The 23480-nt window shown below is 30.9% G+C and overlaps 4 protein-coding genes across 5 annotated transcripts; 2 read left to right on the forward strand and 2 right to left on the reverse strand.

Annotated features, from left to right (window-relative positions):
- Nucleotides 1-4626: 4626 nt before the first annotated feature.
- On the forward strand, nucleotides 4627-5834 carry LOC107886076 (zinc finger protein ZAT9). Its single transcript, XM_016809900.2, has one exon. The coding sequence runs from the start codon at nucleotides 4767-4769 to the stop codon at nucleotides 5688-5690; it is 924 nt and encodes a 307-aa protein (XP_016665389.2). The 5' UTR covers nucleotides 4627-4766; the 3' UTR covers nucleotides 5691-5834.
- A 4780-nt stretch (nucleotides 5835-10614) lies between these two features.
- LOC107886078 (peroxisome biogenesis protein 19-2) lies at nucleotides 10615-13915 on the forward strand. Of its 2 annotated transcripts, XR_001680633.2 has the most exons (6): nucleotides 10826-11184; nucleotides 11278-11326; nucleotides 11505-11790; nucleotides 12724-13040; nucleotides 13496-13604; nucleotides 13703-13915. XR_001680633.2 is itself a non-coding variant. In XM_016809903.2 (5 exons), the coding sequence occupies exons 1-5, from the start codon at nucleotides 11145-11147 to the stop codon at nucleotides 13539-13541; spliced, it is 738 nt and encodes a 245-aa protein (XP_016665392.1). In that variant the 5' UTR covers nucleotides 10615-11144; the 3' UTR covers nucleotides 13542-13738. The 2 variants fall into 2 exon arrangements, 1 of the variants encoding a protein (XP_016665392.1); XM_016809903.2 differs by having other exon boundaries at nucleotides 10615-11184; nucleotides 13496-13738.
- Nucleotides 13851-16558, reverse strand: LOC121211131 (probable pectinesterase 68). Its single transcript, XM_041083469.1, has 5 exons — nucleotides 16103-16558; nucleotides 15774-15963; nucleotides 15255-15461; nucleotides 14481-14719; nucleotides 13851-14168 (listed from the first exon to the last, which is right to left on the reverse strand). The coding sequence occupies exons 1-5, from the start codon at nucleotides 16393-16395 to the stop codon at nucleotides 14012-14014; spliced, it is 1086 nt and encodes a 361-aa protein (XP_040939403.1). The 5' UTR covers nucleotides 16396-16558; the 3' UTR covers nucleotides 13851-14011.
- A 2953-nt stretch (nucleotides 16559-19511) lies between these two features.
- Nucleotides 19512-22682, reverse strand: LOC121211132 (putative glucuronosyltransferase PGSIP8). The gene is made up of 4 exons (XM_041083470.1): nucleotides 22237-22682; nucleotides 20687-20945; nucleotides 20405-20606; nucleotides 19512-20290 (listed from the first exon to the last, which is right to left on the reverse strand). The coding sequence occupies exons 1-4, from the start codon at nucleotides 22515-22517 to the stop codon at nucleotides 19602-19604; spliced, it is 1431 nt and encodes a 476-aa protein (XP_040939404.1). The 5' UTR covers nucleotides 22518-22682; the 3' UTR covers nucleotides 19512-19601.
- Between the last annotated feature and the right edge of the window lie 798 nt (nucleotides 22683-23480).

Consider the following 23480-nt stretch of genomic DNA (forward strand, 5'->3'; position numbering starts at 1 on the left):
AAAAGTTGATCATGTCATGTATGATTTACATTAAAAAATGTGAGTTTACTTTTTAATCAACATTAAAGGAGAGAAATTGATTCTTTTAAAAAAATCAACGTATTCGATAATTGATGCAATAAGTTCTAGGTGACCGATATAATTTTCTAAATTTTAACCCGATTTGATCATATCACTACAACCTCTTTATTTTTTTCTTTTAATCGCAGCCGTTAATTTTAAAAATATCTCAAGATCTCAGTAAAATAAAATATCATCTCAGAAGTTGTTCTTTATTATTATTTTAAAAATGGAACTGATAATATTCTTGGGCTCTCGTTGTCCTACAGTTATTGGACCACTAACAAGTCCAAATCCATGAATAGATATGCTTTTTTAACCAAATTTTATTTTATTTTCAAAAAAATACTGTTCTCGATTTTCCTCAAAAATGGTGAATAAGAGTGATTCACGTTTTAATGCTGAACTGATGTTACTTACTACATAGGTATTAACTAATTTGAAGGCAAAAATATTGTTTTATTTTAAAAACTGAAGTTTTGGGTACTTTTTAGTAATTCGATTTTTTATTAATATTTAAAAAGGAAGTAGGTGGCTTGGACTTGGCACTTGGCTTTATAATGGATTAATGGCGTGGCTAGCGCTGCAGCAAAGCCAATAATTTTGCTTGACTTGTTCAAGCGGCTAAAAGCAAAAAGGTTAACCTTCAACAATAACCTCAAGGTTAAGGATCATTAATCAAATCTGCAGAGATTTATAAGTTGGAGATTTGACATTGCCCACTCAGGCACTCACTCTTCTTTCAATTTTTTTTTTTATTTACATTTATCTATTGTAAGAAATACTATGATTTAGAGATTAAATTTATTTATTAAATAAATATTTATTAATTCTTTTTGTTATTTATGTAATGTTTGATAGGAATTTTATTATTTATAAGAGTTATTACATATTTTTTTTATTTTAAGTTCTATGTTTAATTATTATATATATATGTAATAAATAAGTTTTACATAAGCAAAAAAATAAAAAGAAAATTTATTTATAAATAATAGAATAAGCAAATAAATAGAATCCAATGAGAAGAGAATATTCTAACCCTAAGCTATCAGGTTTATCCTTACACTTAATCTTAACGTCTTCTCAATTCATTAAAATCGAACATACAACTCTCTGAAATTAAAATTTTTGAAATACAATACGGAGTACATTCCAAATTAAGTATTGCATACGATAAATATTAACATTTTTATAAAATTATTATATACATTTGAACTTAAATCCTCCGAAAATTTTAGATGGTAAACTAAATACTATTTAAATTTTCATTTAATTATATGTGGGGTTGTTGATTTATTTTTTATTTATGTTATGTGAGATTTTAGATTTTAATTTAGGAAAATTATTTGGTATATTATTAGTAGAGTCTTTAGATTTTACGAATAAGATTAAAGTATTGATAAGTGTTCTATAAGAATATAATTAAATATTAAAAATAAATATTTTTAAAAAAAGATATATAGTAATTTTAAGGTTGTTTATGGAATAAAAAATAATTGAACTCTTTTGAGTATTATAAAAGAATTAAACTATTTTATTTATTATCTCATATTAATTTAATTAGTTAAGAATAAAATAATCTTTAAAGAATATGGTTTTTTTAATAAAAAAGTTGCAAAATAAATTAATTTATTAATTTTTTTATTTAATTTAATTAGAGATAAACAATAATGACGTACAATGAATTATGATTGGTCCAAAATTTCTCGCTTTATGTTATTATTTATAATTACACTTATTATTAATATATATACTTGGAGTTTCTTTAAAAAAAATTGTTAGATTATATAATTTTTAAGATATATTTTAATTCTTTTTAAGAGTAGCGAAATTTGAATCTCATTATATGTAATTGTCATATAATCTTACAATATGTTATTGTCTGAATATTTTTAATTTTTAATACATTAATGTTTTATATTGATTTTATTCTATTTTATTTAAACATATATTTGTAATTATATTACAACTGTAGTTGTAAACTCAAAAAAAAATTCTTTTTCCTTTTTCAAATGAAAGAGTGCCACTTCTTTTTTTTTTAATTTGTTAAATTGGGTAAGGTTACATTTTTTTAATCTCCAAAATCGTGAATTCATGTACTTATACTCATCAAAAACATTTATAAACTAAATTAGAATTGGCGAGTTGTATAATTGGCTACAATATTTTGAGGGCAAAAGTTTGCATGCCATGAACATCAACATCAACATGATGGTACGTTGTATTTATATTTGCAAAAATATACCAACACAATGATAATCTATAATAATTAATTCCATATCAATTTATTCAAGAATAAAATAAAAATATTTTTTAAGAAAATAATAAATAATAAATCATATATCATAAAAAGAAGGAACTCAAGCATATATGGAAAACATTGAATATTGAAGGTTAGTTTTTTAAGTTTCAAAATATTTTGTTTTTTAATTATATTTAGAGTGGATCTCGTTTTTTTAAATTTAAATTTAAATATGAATTCTTTATTATTATTAATTATGTATTATTATATTAATTACAAATTAGTAAATATCTTAAATAACTTTGTTATATACTTTTTCGTATTTACATTATTGATCTCTAATAATTTATTTTAATTTGTAATTTAGTACTTACATAATTTATAACTAAATCAATTAATCACCGTAATAATAATTAGTGAATATATTTACTCATTTGTCAGCAATTCAATTCATATTGAACCTATTGCTACATCCTTTCTTTGGATCAAAGATTCATTTTTAAATAAACTAATGTCATATATGGCAATAAATAATAATAATTTATATAAAATAAAATCAGAATTTAAAGTAGACATTTCCTCCATTTTGTGAATGTAAAGAAGTGTATAAATAGATTCATGTAGATACAATGAAACATAATAAAGAATTATAAATCAAATCACTATTACTCTTAAGAATTTTTAACATTGTTTTAAAACTTTTCTTATTTTACTTTATATTTTTTAATGAATTGTTTTAACATCATTTATTCTCAAACTTTTTGACATTAAAATTATAGTCCACTAAAGATTGGAAGAATGAATACGATAAGAGAACAATCAAACAATTTCAGTACAAGATTGGAATATAAAAGACATTTTACAACGAGCAACTTCAATTTAACGAAAAAAATATTAAAGCACTTGACATTATGAAAATTTATAAAAAAATATGTCATTAATTCAACCAATTGACAGGTTGAACAATATATAATATTTATACAACATCTAAACTATGTTATTTTAAATTATTTATGAAAGTGAACAATTTTTTAAATTTTAAAAATACTTTTAATCGATTATAATTAATATATACAACTAACTCTTATATATCATATGAAATAATAACTTAATTAATATATATATATAATTTTACCCCTTAGCCCATGGCTTAATTAATGACTAGTGTCACAAGATTATAACTTTAGTCTTGCAATTCATGTGACATTAGGTGATCCTTTCGATGCAAACACGCCTAAGTCAGCCTAACCACCAAACAATTGAGGATTCAAAAAAAAAATCCTCCAAGGCACCAATTTTTATAGCGGAAGCAATTTTAGCTAAAACAAGACAAAAAATAAAATAACCATAGAAAACAATGTATGAGAGGTGTTTAAGTAAATACTATTAAAGAATTCTATCACTTTTAAGAATTCAAAATAATATGAACCATTTATAAGTGAGGGGGAGACTCTTTATTTATAGTTGAGCTCTCCCAAAATCAACGGTCTAGATCAAGTTACACCAACGGATGTGATTAGTCTAACCCTTAAATTTAGGGATTTACAATATTACATAATCAATTTATATAATCAAATAAAATAAAATCTTATAAGATATGATTCTCCTCAATCTTCTAAGATTAGTTCCCATAATTACCCAAGTAGCCTATTATTCTAAATCTACATCATTGGGCCACTTAAGCTTCAATTTGATAGATTTCTCTAATAGCTCTTTGAATCAGACTAGTTCTCTTAAGCCAAAATGATCCTATATAATCGATAGACCTTCATGGAATGCATCAGTGCGATAGTCACGGGCTTTACACTTTGGCCCATGACATTAGATCTTCCTTAAATATATTTTTTTATATAATTTTTTGGTAAAAGTAGCATGGTGTATTAAAAGTCATATTGCATTTTGTCTTTTATACTCAAAAAATGGCAAATTAGTCCATATATATATATATTAGATCAAAGAGCAAATTGGTTCTTTTGTTAAAAATCTCATCCGTTTTTACTATTAAAAATTGGTCATTATATGTCAGAATGAGGTACACATGGCACATTATGTGCAACTGTCTGATTATTCGATTAGTAACACCAATTTTTAATAGTAAAAATAAATGGAATTTTTACTAGAATAAATCAAATTACTCTTTAACCGTGACTATTTTTTTTAAAATAAAATACAATCTATAAACAATCTATATACTAATATAATTTACTCTATGATTTTTTTTTTCTACCACCCACGTAATTTAGTTGTTATCATAGTAGAACTGTTTTTCCTAGTTTATTTTAAATATTTTATGATAACTAAAAGAAAATCATAATTTTTGGGTTGGATTGTGCGTCTTTTGGTGGAGGAATGCTTGTCACCTACTTCTTTTAAATTCCCAATCTTTCCCTTTTATTGTTTTTTTCATGCTTTTTAGAGAGAAGGTAAAAACTTTGATCTTCCGTTTTGCTTCAGTTCTCTGATAATGGAGAAGCAGAAATGCAAGCTTTGTGCTCGAACATTCTCTAATGGCAGAGCTTTAGGAGGTCACATGAAAGGTCACTTAGCCACTCATCCACTGCCTCGAAAAACGGCTCAGCATCACCAACTCGGTGGCCGTACCGACTCAGCTTTCTCATCATCGTCTTCATCAGGTGAAGAGCAAGAAGAGAAAACCAAAGTGCTCGAAGATAAATGTTTTGTTTACGGGTTAAGAGAGAATCCCATGAAGAGTTTCAGGTACGCAGATCCCGATTTCTCATTTGCAGTAATAGCTTCTGGGTCAGTTGTTCTAGACAGAGAAAGTGAGACCGAGTCGAGAAACCCAACTCGGCGACGATCTAAGAGATGCCCAAAAGCGTGTACTAATACAAAAACAACAGATGGAATCAAGAAACAAAAGTTGTTGAGGAAACCCACTTTGGTCGAGTCACCGACTGAACCAGAACCGGTGAGTTCAGTTTCCGATACTTCACCTGAAGAACATATTGCTGTGTGTCTTATGATGCTGTCAAGAGATGTTTGGAAAAGCAAAAATGTGGAACAAAACTCAGAAGGGAACAACAAGGTTCGTGAGTCTAGCAAGAAAAAGATTCATGGGAAGCATCGATGTGAGCTATGTAAGAAAACATTTCGATCTTTTTACACATTGGATGAACATAAAAGGGTTTGCTCTGAAACTAAAAAAACAAGCAAAGTCGCAACCACTGCTGCTGGTAATAACAGCAAGATATTTGAGTGTCCATTGTGTTACAGAGTGTTCGGTTCGGGACAAGCACTCGGTGGTCACAAGAGATCCCATTTGCTTGCTGCTACTCCAAATTCAGGCAAATTTGACAACAATTTGATAGATCTAAACTTGCCAGCTCCATTGGAAGATGATGATTTTAGTGTGGTTTCAGATGCTTAAACTGAATGATGGGGCTATTCACGTGGATCTGATGCTCTATTTTCAAAGTTTTTTTGCATTGTTTTTTTTTTAATTTTCTTTTACTGTAGTTTCTTAATATTTCTTCATTCATAGATGAATCATGAATGTTTGGTATTCTTTCAATTCTTCATTGTTTCTGACCCACACTCCGTTTCTTGAATTATCCGCAATCAAAACACTTACACAGTTGCTGGAAAATATTACAAGCTTAATATGGAGTTTTTGTCATGGTATTAGCAGCCATTGTTATGGAATCAGATAGCAACGACTGTGAACCAGGTTTCACTTCCAATGTACTTCATGTCAGAAAGGGGGGAAAGGAAAAAGCAGTAAAGCATTCATTTTGTGGGATTTGGTTGGGTTAGCCAGTGGACCAAACACACAGGTGACAGGCCTCTGCAAGTACCCAAGGTGTTCAATTCTGCTAACATGTCCTGTTTCTTATCATCCACATTTTTCATGTTGAAGAAGGATATTATATGATAGGAGCATTAACTACAATTTTAAGATGAATTGACTCAAATAACCTTACTGCAAATTGGGTTTTACATTCCAAAATCCCTTGATTTCTTGCATGAAAAGGTGATTCAAAATGTTTTATCTGCCTTGAAATGAACGAAATAATCGTGCAAAAAGATGTCATTACTATTATTATAGAAGAATCAGTCAAATTTATTAATGCATTTCCACAAACAATTCATAGTAAATTAATAATTATTTAATGATATTTTAGTAATTTTTTTATGTTATTGACATATAAGTTTAGTAATTTTTTTATCTATAAACCTTAAATCTCAAACCATAAATCTTAAATCTCAAATTTTAAATCTTGAATATCGAACTTTGAACCTTAAACTTAAGGTTTAGGGTTCAAGGTTTGAGTTCAAGTTCGAGGTTTGGGATTTGAGGTTCGAGGTTTATGGTTTAAGAATTGTATAGTTCGAGTTTGGAGTTTGAGGTTTGAGGTTCAAGTTCAGAGCTTGGAATTTAGGTTTTGGGTTCAAGTTTGAGGCTTAGGATTTAGAGTTTGAGGTTCAATGTTAAAATTATCAAAATTATGTATTATTAAATAATTAGGAAAAGATTATAAATGATGTTGTGAGAAAGGTCCATAAAATAATCCCTCGTGCATTTGATTTATTGTTTTGTTTTTTCCTTTCTTTTTATATTGGTTCCCTAAAGAATCAAGATTTATTACCAAAAATTACAAGGACGTTTTCGTCAATAAAAATCGAACGGTTTTCAGGTTCCTTTCTTTGATGCTTGCATGTGAAATTTTCTTGCTTCGAACGGATCCCTACTTAATTTATGTTAAAAAAAAAAAACTATGTGAAATGCAAGTTGTGTAAACTTGGTTAACAAGTACATGTAATTTTGCTGATTTTCACCACTTTCTAGAAGTTAAAAAAAAAAACTATACGTTGGTTTTGGGATTTTGAAGTCAAAATCAGTGAAGAAAATTGTTAGAAATTTTATAATGGAAATATGATTTTATTATTATTTTTACTTTTATTGTAATATGAAAATAGGGAAAAGAGTTGCGACTTAGTTGGGTATCTTTATGTAATGTGCATACAACAGTAAAAATTTATATTCAAAGTAATGCAAGGGGCACTTTTCGTATTCCATGTGAAAAATCACAATGTAAAAAGGTAGCTGATGTGCAAAGTTATTAAGTAATTTCATCTTTTGGTGAGTTCTTGAAACGAATACATCAAAGGTCCAAACATGAAGGCAAATTATTAATAATTTATGGTTCATCTAAATTACTTTTAGCTACATCTGATTATTTATTATACGATTATACAACACATCAAAATATATGAATAAATAAATAAACTGTCCGTAGCCAACCAACTATTGATGTGGACAGCCCTTACATGCATAAGGATAAGATGTTCCATTTGCTATATGATTTGGATTATCATTCCATTGATATGGGCTTTTTCTTTTTAAATATTTTTTTCAGACTATTCAAAGCATCACCATTTACATGTATATTTGCCAAATCTTTATTCTTCCGGCATTGTTGCAGGCAGTAATTTTCTTTTAATTTCCTGCAACATTTAATGGCAATATAAGCCATGTTTGAGGCCACAAATGCCATGAAATGGTGCCCCTATTTTTGGTTACAAACAGAGATTTGGCTGACCTATAATCATTGCCAGCAGCATTAGTGCCTCTCACATGTGATGGGATAATATATGAGGCTTTGAAGATGCTGGAAAACCCCAGCACACATCCACCTAAACATACATTTAGTAGGTGTGCTACTTTTTAACATATCTTAATATATAAGGTATTTTTTTTAATCACTCAATATTACTTCTTTTGTTAAAGAGATATTATATATTTTCCATGCACGTTTTCACCATAACCAAACAAAATGTAAATAAACTGACTAAAAAAAAAGGTATCTTGACAATGATTGAAATTTTAAAAATTAAACTTATTAAATATCACGTTTTACTTGATTATATTGATTAACTAAGGTCTAGATATAGGATCGGAAGTTACAGTCTATACTAATGGTTACTGGTTAGGTCATAAATAAAGATGGCAAAATAATAATAAAGTTGGCTCCAAAGTAGTGAAATTTAAACTCATTATTGCAAACGATCTTAAATGCTAACTTTGTATTTTTTTTTCTCTCCCCAGTTTGCTCATTGAGATTTGAGAGCTGAAATTAAACATGTTTCCAAATGGGTATTTTCAATGGTTGATGACAAGCGGTATAATTATTGATTTTTACTTGTTATACCTCCGGCTGTCAATTGATATAACCAGCTAATGAGAGAATAATCTCAGCTATCTAAGTATCTGAGATATAAAATTTTAAAATATTTAATATTAATATATTAAATATGTATTATATGTAGAAATATACTATTGCAAAATAAAATCGTTAGTACTGACTGAATAAATAAATTGTGTGTAAATAAATGAAATAATAATTGTACCGTGGAAGAATCACTGTTTTAGAATTAAATTCGCCTTAATCGGTGTGATTATATAGTAGTGTGCTCTTCTCAAAGAAATAGTAAAAACTGATTGAAAAATATACTGAAATGAAACAAATGAGCTGGGATAAAAGATAGGTTATTTTTGTGTATTGTTGTATGCAATGAGGAAAACATATTGAGTAATTTATAGGACATTCTAAAGGAGTAAAATGGTAATTTGCAAGGTCAATCCAACCTTCAAGAACAACCATAAGCCAATGGGCAGAAACAGCCAGAAATTAACCTTTTAAAAATTGTAATAGTTTAGAAATTGAAAACTGTTAAAAAGAAAAATATATATTTAAAGAAAACAAGTAAAAAAAATTATCCAAAAATAAAACACATGCAATATGTGTCTAGTAACAATAGTGGCATATATGTGTTAAGCCTTTATTCCCAATTAATCAATGCGGGTAAGAGACTATATTTAAACTCTCTTATAAAGTCATTCCTCAGTTAATGTGGGATATGCCATTATGCATTACTAACAATATAATAGTTAGATGTGAAATAAAAAAAAAGTTAATAAAAAAAAGTTAGACGGGTGACTAAAAATTATCAATTAAAATTAATTTATTACTAACTCATATACTAAAGTATAATAATAAAAAATAATACTCCTATTAATCCATTACTATTTAGAATAACTAAAACAATCCTATTATATTTGTATGCAAATTAAAATATGTTAAAAAAAATTAAAATAGATGTCAATACATTTTAAAAATAAATAAATCTAGAACTATTGATTCATTTCCAAAGTGCAGCCTTTAGGCATTAGGCATGCAGGCTTTAAAAAACAAAAACAAAAACAAAATAAACCCTAAATTTATTTCATTCGAACTCTTTATATATAAAGAAAAAGCTTATTAAACTATATGCGTTTCATTTTGGATCATGGGTATGAAATTGAATCGATTTGGTCCATTCCAGTAGCTGACAATTGGATAAATTTGAGGCAAAAATAAGAAGGCACCATTGATGTAAATTTTGCACTTAGATATATTTTGTTATTTATTTTTTTTTCACTTTAGTACTTAAATTTAAAAGATAGATCCATTTTGACTCTTAAACTTGGATTCTAAAAATTATGATAAGGTAACATTTTGAGATTATACCACATCCGAAAACTTAAAAAAGTTGTTTTAGATGAGTAAATAAATTGAAAAAAATTGTTTTTATGAAAATTTTAGATAATTATTCTTATATGCATTTTTAAAAATTTGATGGCTTTGATTTTTAATATTTTTCTTCATTTAAATTTAAATGGTTATGGAATTTATATAGGTTAAAGTGTTTGGGAGTTCCCTATATTATATGGACTACATCAAATTAGTTCCTCTATTATTAAATGGATTAATTTAGTCCATGTACTATTACAAAGAATTAAGTCCAAATTATAAGAGAGATAACATTCATTGTATAAGAAATGCCTTGAAAATTATTTTTTTTCAATTATAATTTAATTCCAGACAAAAGATTTCATTTATAAAACCATGAATGCTTTAAAATATAAACTCTGTTAAACAATAAAAGATATTTCTTAAACAGTAATGTTAATTCTATTCCAGTTTGGTACTATGTGATTCTGGGACTAAATTTATATATTTACTAGTAGAGTGACTAATTTGATTTGGTCCCTATAATGGAGGGCACTCTGAGGCGCATTCACCAATTTATATATGTAATTGAGTTTGGGTTTTCCTGAGTAATGGGAGGGGTTGCCTTTAGGCCATTTAGTTGGTTGAAATCTTCATCCTAAAGCTAGGATAGATCCCAAATTAATGGGCCCATGGCCGATCCATCTTATCGTTTGATCCCAACTTTGTAGGCCCATTGTGGCATCCATCTCGATGATTTCTGGTTTGTGAAGGGACATTCTAACTCCATCTCTTCTAACTAACTATGCATTGGTTTAACGGAAAAAAAGCTGTAAAATCTATTGTAGTTCTAGACTTCCTTTTTAATGGATTCCATTTGCTTTATGGAAAAAATTCTATTGTTCAACACATCTTTTGATTAATAAAGAAACCTAAACTTTAAACTCACAAAATCTAATTTAATATCTATTAGATATATAAAAATAGTCTTTTTTTTCTTTCTTGTTGATTAAACGAAGTAACATTGGAAGACAAAAGCAAGAACGTAAAGCCCAAAGTCCCCAACTCCAGCCGCAGCCTGTGAAGACAATCATATGTCAAAAAACAGTCAACCCGTTCAAACCAATCTGAAATATTGGATCTTGATCTTGATTTTGCCCCTCTTTGGACAAAACCCATATCTCCTGCACTGCTCTCCATTCCAATCCAACTCAATCCAGTTTCTCTAATAAAAGGAAGAAGAAAAAAATTAAGAGCTAGAATGATTACTTTTTACGTTACCTATATTTAGAGAGAAACAGTGGATTAGATTAGAAGCTTTGATAGCAAAAATGGCAGATCACTCTGATGATTTAGACCAACTACTTGACAGTATGTTTTCTTTTGTCTTAATTCTTTGTTTTTTCTTTGTTTCCTTTAATTCTCTGTTTCTTAAATCTTTTGAATTTGACCCTTTTCTTCCAGGTGCTTTGGACGATTTCCAGAATCTCAACCTTACCTCTCCTCCTCAAAGGTACTTTCTTTTTGTTTTAGGTCCAAAAATTTGCTCCCGAGCTAAAAATTCCTTTTTTTTTCCCTCAACAGCTCGGTGTTTGATTAGATATCTTGGATGTTATTCTGATGTTTTGCCTAGGTTTAGGATTTTTGTTACAATTTCTTCCAAATACTTAGCTTTTATATTTGGTTAATAGGGAAGGAGGAGGAGATGGTGAAGAAAAGAAGCAAGAATCTGGTTCTTTACCAAGTGGGGTTGTAGGATTAGGAATGGGATTACCTGACTTGAAGAGCAAGAAAAAGGGAAAGCAAAAGGTGTCAAGTGAATCCCATGTCACAGAGGCTCTTGATAAGATGAGAGAACAAACTAGAGAGACTATAAAAGGATTGGAATCAATGTCGAAACCTGGCGGAGATGATTTTGAAGAGGATGGATTGATCGACGATTGGGTGAAGCAGTTTGAGGAGCTTTCTGGGTCTCAGGTATATTTGCTTGAATGCTTTCCTGTTCCTTTTAAGGCTTTGTTTTATCTCCTCTTGCATTTGTTTGCCGTGGTAGTTAAGTTTTCTGTTGTTGCATGTCAGGTATTTGTTGAATCCTAAAGTGGATTTGATTATTACCTCAGCATGTTAGGGGTAGACTATATTTTAATTTTTTCAAAAAAAAAAAAAAAAACTTGTAGTATTTTAGCTGATCACTTGAGTAAGATTTACTGGCTCCGGATTCTGTTTTTGAGTTGTGAGTTTGTGTCGGGAACACTTTGGATTCGCAAGACAAAATTAGAAGGTTGTCTTGCCTATTTCCACTTTTATTGTGCTTGCCGACTTTGTTTTGCATTTGATTAATGTACACTCTACGGCTTTTATCATATAAGAGTAGGATGATGGCCTCTACATCTGCTTCGAGCGAAATACCTCAAATTCATTTAACTTTGGAGCAAACCTCACCAGCCCCCTCCGAACCAACCTTCCATCCACCAAGAACATTCCCCCGAAAGAAAAGGGAGAATATGTGTTGATGCATATTAAATGATATTTTTAGGACCATGGGTGTATAAGTGATTATTTCTTTGTTTCAAGGGAGGATTCATTGGGAAAAGCCCTAAGTAGAAGTTTGGCTTTAAGGAGTTGGTCCTTGTTTTTAGCGCATGTCACTCGTATGATTGAGAAGCCTGGTATGTTATATATGCTCATGATAGATATAGGTTTTCATTGGTTATAAAATGTCTTATTTCAGATGCATGTGAAACATTCGAATTTGTTATATATCCAATTGAGACATCTAGGTAATAGCATTGTATGTTATCGTTGTATTTACTCCTGCATGGATTGATGGACATGCATCATATAGACATACAGTACTTTAAACAGTTGAGTGCATGTATTTAATCATAATCGTACCTTAATTTTGAGCAGGACATGGAATCCATTGTGGAGAGTATGATGCAACAACTTTTGTCTAAGGAGATTCTTCATGAACCCATGAAGGAAATTGGAGAAAGATACCCAAAGTGGTTAGAAGAGCATAAATCCAGTTTGAGCAAAGAAGAATATGAACGTTACTCCAACCAATATGAACTGATGAAGGAGCTTAATGGAGTTTATGAAAATGATCCTAATAACTTCACCAGGATTTTTGACCTCATGCAAAAAATGCAAGAATGTGGCCAACCACCAAATGATATCGTGCAAGAGCTCGCTCCTAAGTTTGATTTAACCAATCTTAGCCAGCTGTAAGGGCTCTTCCTTTTTAAGCAATTTTATACCAACCATTTATGTGCAATCTTCTGGTTTTCATCCAACCTGCCTGTCATGTTGTTTCGAAATTATTGTTCCCTATTCCATTGTGTTAATTTTTGGTGAAAGGCCATTTGGCAGTACAAAATGGCCTGAAAGTGGTTTCGAAAGGATCGAGTATCGGCATACAGTAATCAAATCATGAATCAATTGTTTTGGTTCAATGATTATGGGAATCGTTAACTTCTGAAGGTGGTGTGTCCTTCATTTTCACTGTTCCAAATTACCTCGACTGATATAATACTCTTCAAAGCAATGTAATCGGTATCTTATATAGAGATTGCAGATTCCTTCTTTATGTTGGATGAACTGTTTCTTCTTCTATTGGTATATGACAAAAAGGAGCATTTTCTTTTTACCCTTAGCTAATGAACACGTTTTAATCTTGCAGATCCCCAGAAATTCTCGACTCACAGCAAGGCTGTTGTATAATGTGATGCAATAGCCTGATGTAGACTATGTTTCCTTATATTCAATACATATTCTTTTAACGTTTCAAGGTAATAAAACAGCTTTCCTTGTTATTTTGATCCTTCAAGAAATTAAATGCTTTTGTATGTATGATCATGGAGAAAGATGTTTATGATTAAATGACCAGGTTCAGTGTGCAATTTGCTTGACGATTCTTCGAAAACACCGGTTTTTGTAAAAGGGTACTTTCTAGTTTTGTACATGAACAGAGTATTGTGTTAATTTTGCTTTGAACCACTTATATTGTTGAATGAGAGGGAAGGATACAGTAAGAATTTGTAAGAAAAGATGTATTATATCTTGAAGAAACAAATGAACGAAAGAACTGTCAATTACAATATGCGAAGAAAAATTGAATTGAATCAGTGAATTAATTATGCGAAAGGAAATGGAACATAGTGTATAGAATAGGTTGTATGTTGTTTTTGAGTTGGACTTAAGCATCCCACGGTGCAATCCAGTGTCTACCATTGACAAAACTTTTGGCTAGAAAGGGATGCGCCTCATCGAACTTTAGTTCCCTGGCCCATGATACTCCACGCACCGCCGCAGCTCCGGGACCCCAGCACTTATAAACCCCAAAAAACGCAGTCCTGCAGCGTGAACCAATAAGCAAAAGGAAATTGTTGATGATTTCTTCAAGGACATCAAAATTCAATCATTTCTGATTTAAGAGTAATGTAATTCATTTCTTTTGATAGAACCAAAGCATGAGCTTTATTGTTTCCGAAAATGTCGATGATTGTCACAATCACGTCATCGATATTTTCAATTATAAAAAAGATGGAGCATTGTATTATGATTAAATAGGGCGACAATTTCTTCATATTTGACTTTCTTAAGATTAACATGTGGAAAAAGATTAGGGTAAAAGTTAATAAAAGGAAAATGTGAAGGGAACATACTTATTTTTGTAGCTGACATGGTCCCAGTCGTCCCACCCACCATGAGCAACCAGGTCATCAAAGTAAGTGTAAGCGTAGACAATCCTGGAGTATTGACCCATGGCTCGACCCACATAAAGTGGACCAGTACCCGTCACCTTGCAATTCACGAAAGCAAAGCCCGTCTTCTCGTCGGGTGAGTTTCGGTCGTGCGCTGCAATGGATCCGAATCTCGTGGCTATGGAATGCAGCTCACAGTCCTGACGACAAGAAGCAGCAACCAACCCGTGAGTGAACATACTGAAATCTACCGTACTAAAATACCTTAATAAGGGAGGCCCCATACAAAGCTTATGCTGGTGGTGGTTGCTCTTTCATTTGAAGAAGGTGGCTCAAGTAAGAGGAGACGTATGCTTATGAAAGAAGTTAATGCCATCGAAAAGCTGAATCTAGCAATGTTGAATGTTCATTAAACTTTTAGACCCAAATTTTTTGGCTCAATTAATGATTGTTTACTTAAGTATTTCAGAGTTATCTTTTTGGTTAGTTGGGTACCACTAGTTTCTGACAGACAAAAGGGTCTGTTGATAAGAAAAAAAGCTCTCTCCCTTTTTTAAAGCTTTTGAGACTTGCTATAGCACAATGCAACGTCCTTTTCATTTTTTTTTATCAACTTGTGTATTATATATTTATTTATATGTTATTTCTTCATTCAAGAGAGTCACGAGAACAACCCTTTATCCTTCTTTTATTATAATATAATATCCATATGTAAATAATAAATATAGTTCTTACTTTGTACATGGACCGGCCATTTCCAAAGATGAAATCAATTGACCCCTCGATGTAACATTCCTTGAAGTAATGACGACCAGCATCATCACAAAGAGTGTCTTGTGCACCGTAGAATCCACAGCCTGAGAAATACGCCTTGTCGCCCGATATCCGCAACGCCACTGCTTGCCATCCTTGCATTCCTGGCATCGGTGCCGGTGCTGTATTCTATACAATGTAAATTCGATAACATTATTATTTTCAAGGTTAATCAAATATTTCAAAGTATTTGGTGTTGAATTAGCATTTCAATGTACTCGTCATTTGAACTATATATATTATACCGCCAAAATAAAGTCACATGCAGCACAGTATTAAGGGAAATCTAGGGCATATATTTATAATGTTTTCAGAAGCATTGATAGAGAGTTCTCTGCTGCTTTCACTTTCTTTCTCCATTCAATCTTAATTATTAACGTGAAGAATTTATGAAGTAGTATGTTATTCGTTAGCTGTTCGGTGCTTTTTTATAGTTATTACCTTGAAGCTGATATTTCTAGCAGAGAAATAATTAGCATACACAGTGACAGAAGCAGTTTGATAAGTACGCAACTGTTGGCCGTTGGATCCAAGATCACTTGCTCGATCATGCCATTCGATGAACGTCACCTCCCTCCCTGCTCCCTGCATCGTAATGTATGGCTTTGTCGCTGGCACCACCACTTTCTCTCTGCAACGCCACCAAAAGAAACAGCCATTTTTAACGTGTAGGTTAAGCGTTTCAAAGAATGTATTTTTTTTTCTTCAGTTTTAAGCATATATTGATGCTTTAATGGCTCTTAAAGAAGGATGTGAAATTAAAGTATTACATGTAATATCCAGCGCTGATTCGAATTAGAACATTCTTTCTATTATTTTCCGGGACTGCATCAACGGCATCTTGTACTGACCGGAAATGACCCAACCCGTTAATGTCGACGGTAATCAGCCGGTGACCGATGGGTCCGATCCACTTATGGCGGTGCCTTGTGGAATTAGTAGTACAAGCAGTTTGATTGACGACCGGCCTTGTTGCTACGGATAATGACGGCGCAGGACAGAAAAAAGAAGCAAAAACGAAGACAAAACAGAAGTAGAATAACAAAAAACTACACGACTCCATTAAAATAGAATTAGGTAGTCAGAGAATAGAAATGATGAAACAAGAGACAGTGAGAGAGACAGAGTGATGCGAATGTAAAGAATGTTTGAATGTGGGATTTTTATGGGGTTGATGATTTTTAGCACAAGAGCTTATATAGACACGTATATATATATTATAATCTGGATTAATTGAGTTGAATAATCTTAATTATTTATCCATGATTAAAGTTTATGTTTACAGTAGAGAATAAATTTAGGGGGTGTTTGCAACGGTCATTTCTTTTGGTTGGCTCGCAACGAGGGGGTTATATTTGGAGGTAAAGGCTAGTAGGGTAGCTTTTAAGGTAGCTCTTGGCTGTATTATACGCAAGTCTTGATGTTGGGGACGTATCATTTGGCTTTGCATTATATCTTAGTATATGTTTCGCACCTTCTGTCATTTCCAACTTCGACTTGGATTCTTACTACATAGTTAAGTGATCAGTGTTTAGCAAGTAACTAGTAAGATTTTATATTTGAGTTTTGTTGGCAGATAAAACAAGTGTTTAGATACCATAGGACTCTTCTTGTTATGTGAAACTCTTAACTTTTTGGACATTTCCACGTTGTTATTTTATATGTTATGCTTAATTATATAATTTTAAATTCTAAAATATATTAATTATTATGAAAATTATTAATAAAAAAATATAATAAAACCTAAAATCTAGTTATTGTATATAATAGGTTTATTTAAAAAAGTATATTAACAATATAACTGCTAATAAAATTAACAATAAAAATAAACATGATATGTAATTTTTTTCTAATTACTTTTAACATTTTATATTTGTTGGGTTATTCTCTAACATTAAACATATAGTCCTTGTTACTATCAGTTGGTCCTTTACCAAATACAAATAATTAATAATAAATACTATACAATTTAGTTCATTATTTAGTAGGTCAGAATGTATAAGAAATTATATCTCACCAATAATTTTATTAAATTATTCAAATGAAAATAGTAAAATATTATAAAATTATACTTTAAAATTAAAATAGAAAACATGTACGAGCATGTTTGGAATGTCACAAGTAATTAGAATTGCATGTAATTATTTGTTATCACTTGCATAATTTCTCTAATTATTACTCTCTACCTAAGAATTGGAAAGTGTACCCAATTAGGCTTAATCCAGTAGAATCCACTAATTATAATGGTTGATAAAATATACTACATATATATAATTACACCCAAATTTAATTATTAGATAATTTTCAAATTCCTTTTGACACATGCATCAAATTACACTCATTATTTTCTTCAAATTCCTAAATTTTAAGAACTTTGATCCATGAACCGTCAGATATAGTTAAAATTCTATAAAAACGATAAAATGCCATATTTCAACTTTGTTTGTAGAATTTTTTTTCTTGATAGTGTACCTTATAATAATACTTTAATATTACATAAAACTAATTTAAATTTAGTTAGTATACTTTAATACTTTAATTTGAGATAATTTTATCTTTTATTTTTATAATGTTATTAATTTATTTAATTAATTTTTTTATCCTTTAAGTCTATTTTATGGTTAATGTTCAAGATTTGTGGATGTCCTTTTCAACAATATTGTTTCTACAGTTGAGACTTGTATTCTCTTTTTAAGAGTGCAATATATCTTATCACTATACTCAACACAGATAATTGATCCAAATTGTTAATAATATATTATATCACTTAAAATACTTATGTAATTTAAAAAAAAAAAACCTCAAACTCATCATCCTAACATACTTTTTTTTAACGTTTGAAGGTATGTTGTAAAGAAAAGTTTTCTATCAATATTTTAATTGAAATAATTAGTTAATTAATAAAATTGTAAAAACTAAACAAAATAAAATTATATCAAACTAAAATAAATTAACTAAAAATTAAATTTAAATATATAAAATATCATAATTTGAGCTACATGCAATCATGATAGTATAATATACATATGCTTATGAAGTTTACGGATTTATAGTTTTGGCTCAGTCCAAAAATAAACCATGCATTAATGAAGTATTAGACTTAATCTTCTCACTAATCTAAAACCAAAACACAAATTAACAGGAAACAGTGACCTTTTGGTGAAGCGTCCGGTGGTGTTGGCGTGCATGAAGAATGATGGTCTAGGCATGGCTCAAATACTTAAAAATTTATTTTATAAAAAAATGGTCCACTAAATGGGGTCCACTTGTGTTTTTCGAACGTTGGGAGTACCAAAGTCTTTGCCCTATTAGGGCTAAAGCCAAAAAGGCTCAGACTCTGGGACATATATGTTTTTTCTATAATTTCTTCATTTCATCATTTATACGAAATAAATAATATTACTAACACCAAAAGTCATTGATTATGACGTGATTGGCTTGATTGTAGGGTTGGTTCCCCGATTAAGCAGTTGCTGGTCTATGTTTGCCCTTTTCAACGTTCTGTTCAGGGTTATTATGATTGCAATATTCCATGTCCCGACAGGTTTTCTCTCAAATCACCGCCGTACATTTGCCGCTCCTTTTCGATGATGATTGATGGAAACGGCCCCTGAGTATTCTGTATGGGCTTTTGGTGTGTCAACTAGATTATTCGTTTGACGATGTGGGATTTGGTTGGACAAAGCCCAATCGAAGACAACATGTCTACTCACATGCTTTTCTAAGTCTCCAAACCCATTTCAATTAAAAGTTCTCATCTTATATGTTAGTCGTACATAATTTTATAAATAATATTTTGAAAGGAAATTTTATGAATAATTACTTGATATAATACCAAATAAATTTTTTTAATTTCAATTGTGAAGTTGAGATTTTGTCATGTCTTTAAATTGTAATTAAGAATAAATAAATAAAATATATGATAAAATCTCAATAATGCCACTTATAAAATTAAAAATTTTCACCATCAGTATATCAAATGATTATTCCATTCATTCTCAATTAATTTAAACATTACATATCATTGTAAATAAATATAAGAAAATTTTGAACAAAATATAAATGAATTTAGTTTTAGATTTTTTTTAATGATATAATCAAATTGAGTGCATCAAATATGAAATTGTCATTTGAAAATGAGGAAAAATAGTGAAATTTATACATAAAATTGTATAGTGATTATCAAAGAAATTAATTAGATGACAAAACATTGTATTAACAAAAACAATCTAATCAAATGTCTCCTTTGCATTGTATCACGTCTGAGTCTCAATACAACTTGTTGAAGCCGGAAGTTGGTGAAGATTCAGCCAATTTTGGTAAAAATTGTTCCCTTTCAAGTGAGACTTGAAGACGTGCCATGACCTTACCCACCGAACCCCAAGCAATAGGGGCATAACAAAACGCATAGCCGAAAACAGCTAAAGCTCTTACAACTCCATTAGGGTACCAAGGATATGCCATGACCAGAAGAGACCCAAAAATCCCAGCCAAAGGAACGAAGACTTGGATAGCAGGCAGCAAGAACGAGTTGATTGCTATAGACGAAAGAGCAGTGGAACCAAGGAAATACAGTGTCCAGCCTACTAATGGGTGAATTGTGCGAGGAATAATAGCGAAGGGAACTATATAGGCTGCAAGAATAGACCAGATTGCCATAAATTTTAGGCCAGTTTGGATCAAAGATGTGGTTTTGTCTGAGCTTCGGTAGCATAGTTTGGAGATGCTGGGGCGTGCTAGATGTGTCATCGCTAATATTCCAAGGAAAATAATCGATTGGACTATTATAACCGGCATCTCAGCTGCATACCCTAGAGTTTGACGACGATTTTCGTGCCATTGAATGCCCAAAGGCAGGACAGGCCAAGACCACCAATACCATGGTTTCAACCATAGTGCACCAGGGAAAGTGATCACACTGTTGGGTCCACAAGGTACTCTCCAACGAAGTCTAAGATCTGAGGACCAGCAGAAGAATCAAAACATTGTTTTTGGGGGTTAGATTTACAGCACAAATCAGAAGCATGGAATCATTATAAAGGCTATAATATATCCTCACTATTTTCACTCACAGTAATAAGAAGCATCCATTTGGTATCCCAGAGGAAGTCTGTATTGCCCATATAGGTTGGACCCATTTAATGGTGGGTGAAACATGGGCTGGTCGAGCAAGTCAGGGAAGTAAGCACCAATGAATCCCTGGTCAGCACCATCGGGGTTTTCTTTACCAGTTTCTAGTTGATGGACCATGTCTTTAAATACCTCTCGCGATGGCTGCACATAAATTTCTTTTAGGAACCATAGTTGAAATGAAATGAATCATGCATAGAGGAAAAAGAGCTAGAAATTATTACCTGCAACACAAAGAGGCCAGTATGAAAGATGCAGGGGTTGATAAAGACAGCACAAAACTGCCCACATTGGAACAATTCATCGGTTTTCTGTAGGAAAAGATTGTCAGCGTCAAGCATGACAACTCTATCATAGTCCACCAAACTCCAGGCATATAGTTTATTCAGTGTCAACTTGAATCTCTTATCGAAATTTTCTTGACCTTTGTAAGGGTTATTAAGGTTCTCCACCCTCACTACCTTTGCTCCATCTTCCTCTTCCCTATGCCACAAAAAACAACAGCCTCATTATAATAAGGAACATTGTTTCGTTCTTGTCCTTGAACATGATGTTTTTGAAAGGATCAAAGTAAAGTAGACCACTCCCATAATTTAATCATAACTGGGCATACTTTGAAAGAAGTTGTGCATCAAACAAGCTACTCTCACATGCTGTTAATTCCTTAACCAATACAATACCTGGGACCATTTCGTGTGCTTGTCGAAAGTGAGAGTGGGTTCATGGTGATTAATTAGTTTAATATTGTGGATCAACCCGAATTAAATTTAGTTTAATAATAATGGGCGGTGTGATTATGTGGGGCAATCTGTTCTTATCAGCGTACTCTCTCGTTTTTTTGTATTATTTGTGTTGCTGAGATTTTGGATAAGGACGGAAAAAGAAAATCAAAATCAATTTCATTGTCTAAATTTGTTTTTATAATGAGGTTTAAATGCAAAATTACCCTCAAATTATACCTTTTTTCATTTTAATACTTTTAATTTTCTTTTACAAATATTAATTACTAAATTATAAATTTAATTTTATAATACAATCAATAAGAATGTGATTCGTGAAAAATTCTTATTGATTGTTTTTTTTTAAAACGAGGGCAACCTATTTCTTATATTTTTCTCCAATCTATATCTAATTATGAAAATAACAAAACACCTACGAGATTCTGAAAGTAACTTAAATGTAAACGTGTCTGGGTCAAGTCCCCTAATTCTTACCGGTTCTTGACCCTTTGAACCTACTTTGTTTGAGTTTCAAAAACTGGTTACAGTTTCCAACAGTGTTTTCGACCCGCGGTTTGACATGTAGGTTTCTTTTTTTCTTTGGTTCGACGGTTTGACGTGAGTAGGTAACGTCACAAGGCACTAATCTAAGGAAAGCAAACAATTAAACTTGACCATGACCGGTAAGAACTCCTTAATTAAAAAAAAAAAATCATCTGATTCATTATTTCTTACCAACATACCGTTTCGTTTTTTCACCATTTGTCTTAATTAATTAACTAAATTAATGAAGAAACTACCGACCGTTACAACTTATAAAATAACAAAGTTCTATCGATTAAAGAAATTTTCGTTTGTGGTGCCCGAACTCGGATATCCAATCTCCATTATCCATCTAACATCCATTAACAAGATGATGCTCTGTATAATATTTGTTTTTTTCTAACATAAAAGAAAAATAAGGAAAACTTGAATTGCATTTAAAGAAAACAAAGGAAACTTAAAGAAAACCAAAGGAGAAGAAGAAAAGGGCATTAATGTTAATGGAGACTTACAGTGCACGAACCCAACGGAGGGGAACGTCGAGGGAGGCAATGACGATGAGATCAGCGTCCACTTGGAGCTTAACAAGGGATCTAATCAAGACACGTGTCGCGACGTAGAACTCGTAATCTCTGGGCGTCCCCATGTACATCATCGTCGCGTACGCGTTCCGATGCTCCTTCTTCTTCAGTTTAACCCCTTGGAACGCCGTCGTTTGCACCACCGCCAGCAACACTAACAAGACTCTAAAAAATGTTACCACATATCTTCGTCTTTCTCCGTTCCAACCCATTCGTTTTTCTCTTTTGTTTTATATGAGAATTTAGGTTAAGGACTTCAAATACCAAAAAAAAAGAAAAAAAAAAGAACTACAAGTACAATAAAGATTTTCTCTCAGTGGCCTTGAATGGGAAGTATTCAGGCTTTCCAAAGCACATAAATAGGGGAGAATAAAAGCATCGTAGTAAGGAAGCAGACAAGGAAAGCCCTTTAAGAGAAGGTGCAAGTGGGGCATTTTGGATATTTTCGTCTCCACTTACTACTTTCCTTTTTTTCTAAATATCAATACATATAAAATGTATCTAAATTGCCAACCCCAAAATATATTATTATTGACCGATTATTCTTAATTAAAATACAATATTATTGAGGAATTATTCTTAACTTAATTTGTATCGGTATTATTATTAATATAAGAAGAAATAAATTTGAGCTTTCTATTTAAATATTGAGGAGAGACTATATATAAAAAAATATATAATAAAAATTTATAATAAAATTAATATTAAAAAAAGCTAATATTATTAACGTTTTATCATTAATGTTTAGTCCCCAATAGATGAAACAGCCGTGATATTCGACACTTGCTAAACTAGAATGGTGAAATTTTTATTTAAGTTTATAATATCTTCTAATTAATGAAAAATCGAAGATTATGCGATTTAGAACAAAAAGAAAAAAAAAGAAAAAGAGAAGGTTATGCAATTAAGCTTCAAGAAGATTAAAATTAAATATACTTCTTTAAATTTGAATTTTTAAATAGACATTTTTATCCTTATGAACCAAAATATATAACTTTTGTCACATATATGTATCACATTGGACCAAAAAAATAATACAAATACCACATTAATTAGAAAAAAATTGTCAAACTCAAGTACCAAATGAGATATTAAGCCTATTTATTTATATATGGTTGATAAATTTCTTTTATTTGAAAATTTTGTTATTTACCTAAATATTAATACATTATAAA

Source organism: Gossypium hirsutum, chromosome A12 (genome assembly GCF_007990345.1).
Source record: "Gossypium hirsutum isolate 1008001.06 chromosome A12, Gossypium_hirsutum_v2.1, whole genome shotgun sequence".
Classification (NCBI taxonomy): Eukaryota; Viridiplantae; Streptophyta; class Magnoliopsida; order Malvales; family Malvaceae; genus Gossypium; species Gossypium hirsutum.

Excerpts from the sequence above, each read along its gene's own strand:
- LOC107886076 (XM_016809900.2), top strand. The coding sequence starts at position 4,767 with ATGGAGAAGCAGAAATGCAAGCTTTGTGCTCGAACATTCTCTAATGGC.
- LOC107886078 (XM_016809903.2), top strand. The coding sequence starts at position 11,145 with ATGGCAGATCACTCTGATGATTTAGACCAACTACTTGACA. Across the intron at positions 11,327-11,504 it reads CTTACCTCTCCTCCTCAAAG|GGAAGGAGGAGGAGATGGTG; the intron begins GTACTTTCTTTT and ends TTTGGTTAATAG. Across the intron at positions 13,041-13,495 it reads TTAACCAATCTTAGCCAGCT|ATCCCCAGAAATTCTCGACT; the intron begins GTAAGGGCTCTT and ends TTAATCTTGCAG.
- LOC121211131 (XM_041083469.1), bottom strand. The coding sequence starts at position 16,395 with ATGGAGTCGTGTAGTTTTTTGTTATTCTACTTCTGTTTTGTCTTCGTT. Across the intron at positions 15,964-16,102 it reads ATCAGCGCTGGATATTACAT|AGAGAAAGTGGTGGTGCCAG; the intron begins GTAATACTTTAA and ends GTGGCGTTGCAG. Across the intron at positions 14,169-14,480 it reads CATGTCAGCTACAAAAATAA|GACTGCGTTTTTTGGGGTTT; the intron begins GTATGTTCCCTT and ends TTCACGCTGCAG.
- LOC121211132 (XM_041083470.1), bottom strand. The coding sequence starts at position 22,517 with ATGGGTTGGAACGGAGAAAGACGAAGATATGTGGTAACATTTTTTAGA. Across the intron at positions 20,946-22,236 it reads CTCCGTTGGGTTCGTGCACT|GGAAGAGGAAGATGGAGCAA; the intron begins GTAAGTCTCCAT and ends TTTGTGGCATAG. Across the intron at positions 20,607-20,686 it reads CTGGCCTCTTTGTGTTGCAG|CCATCGCGAGAGGTATTTAA; the intron begins GTAATAATTTCT and ends ATTTATGTGCAG.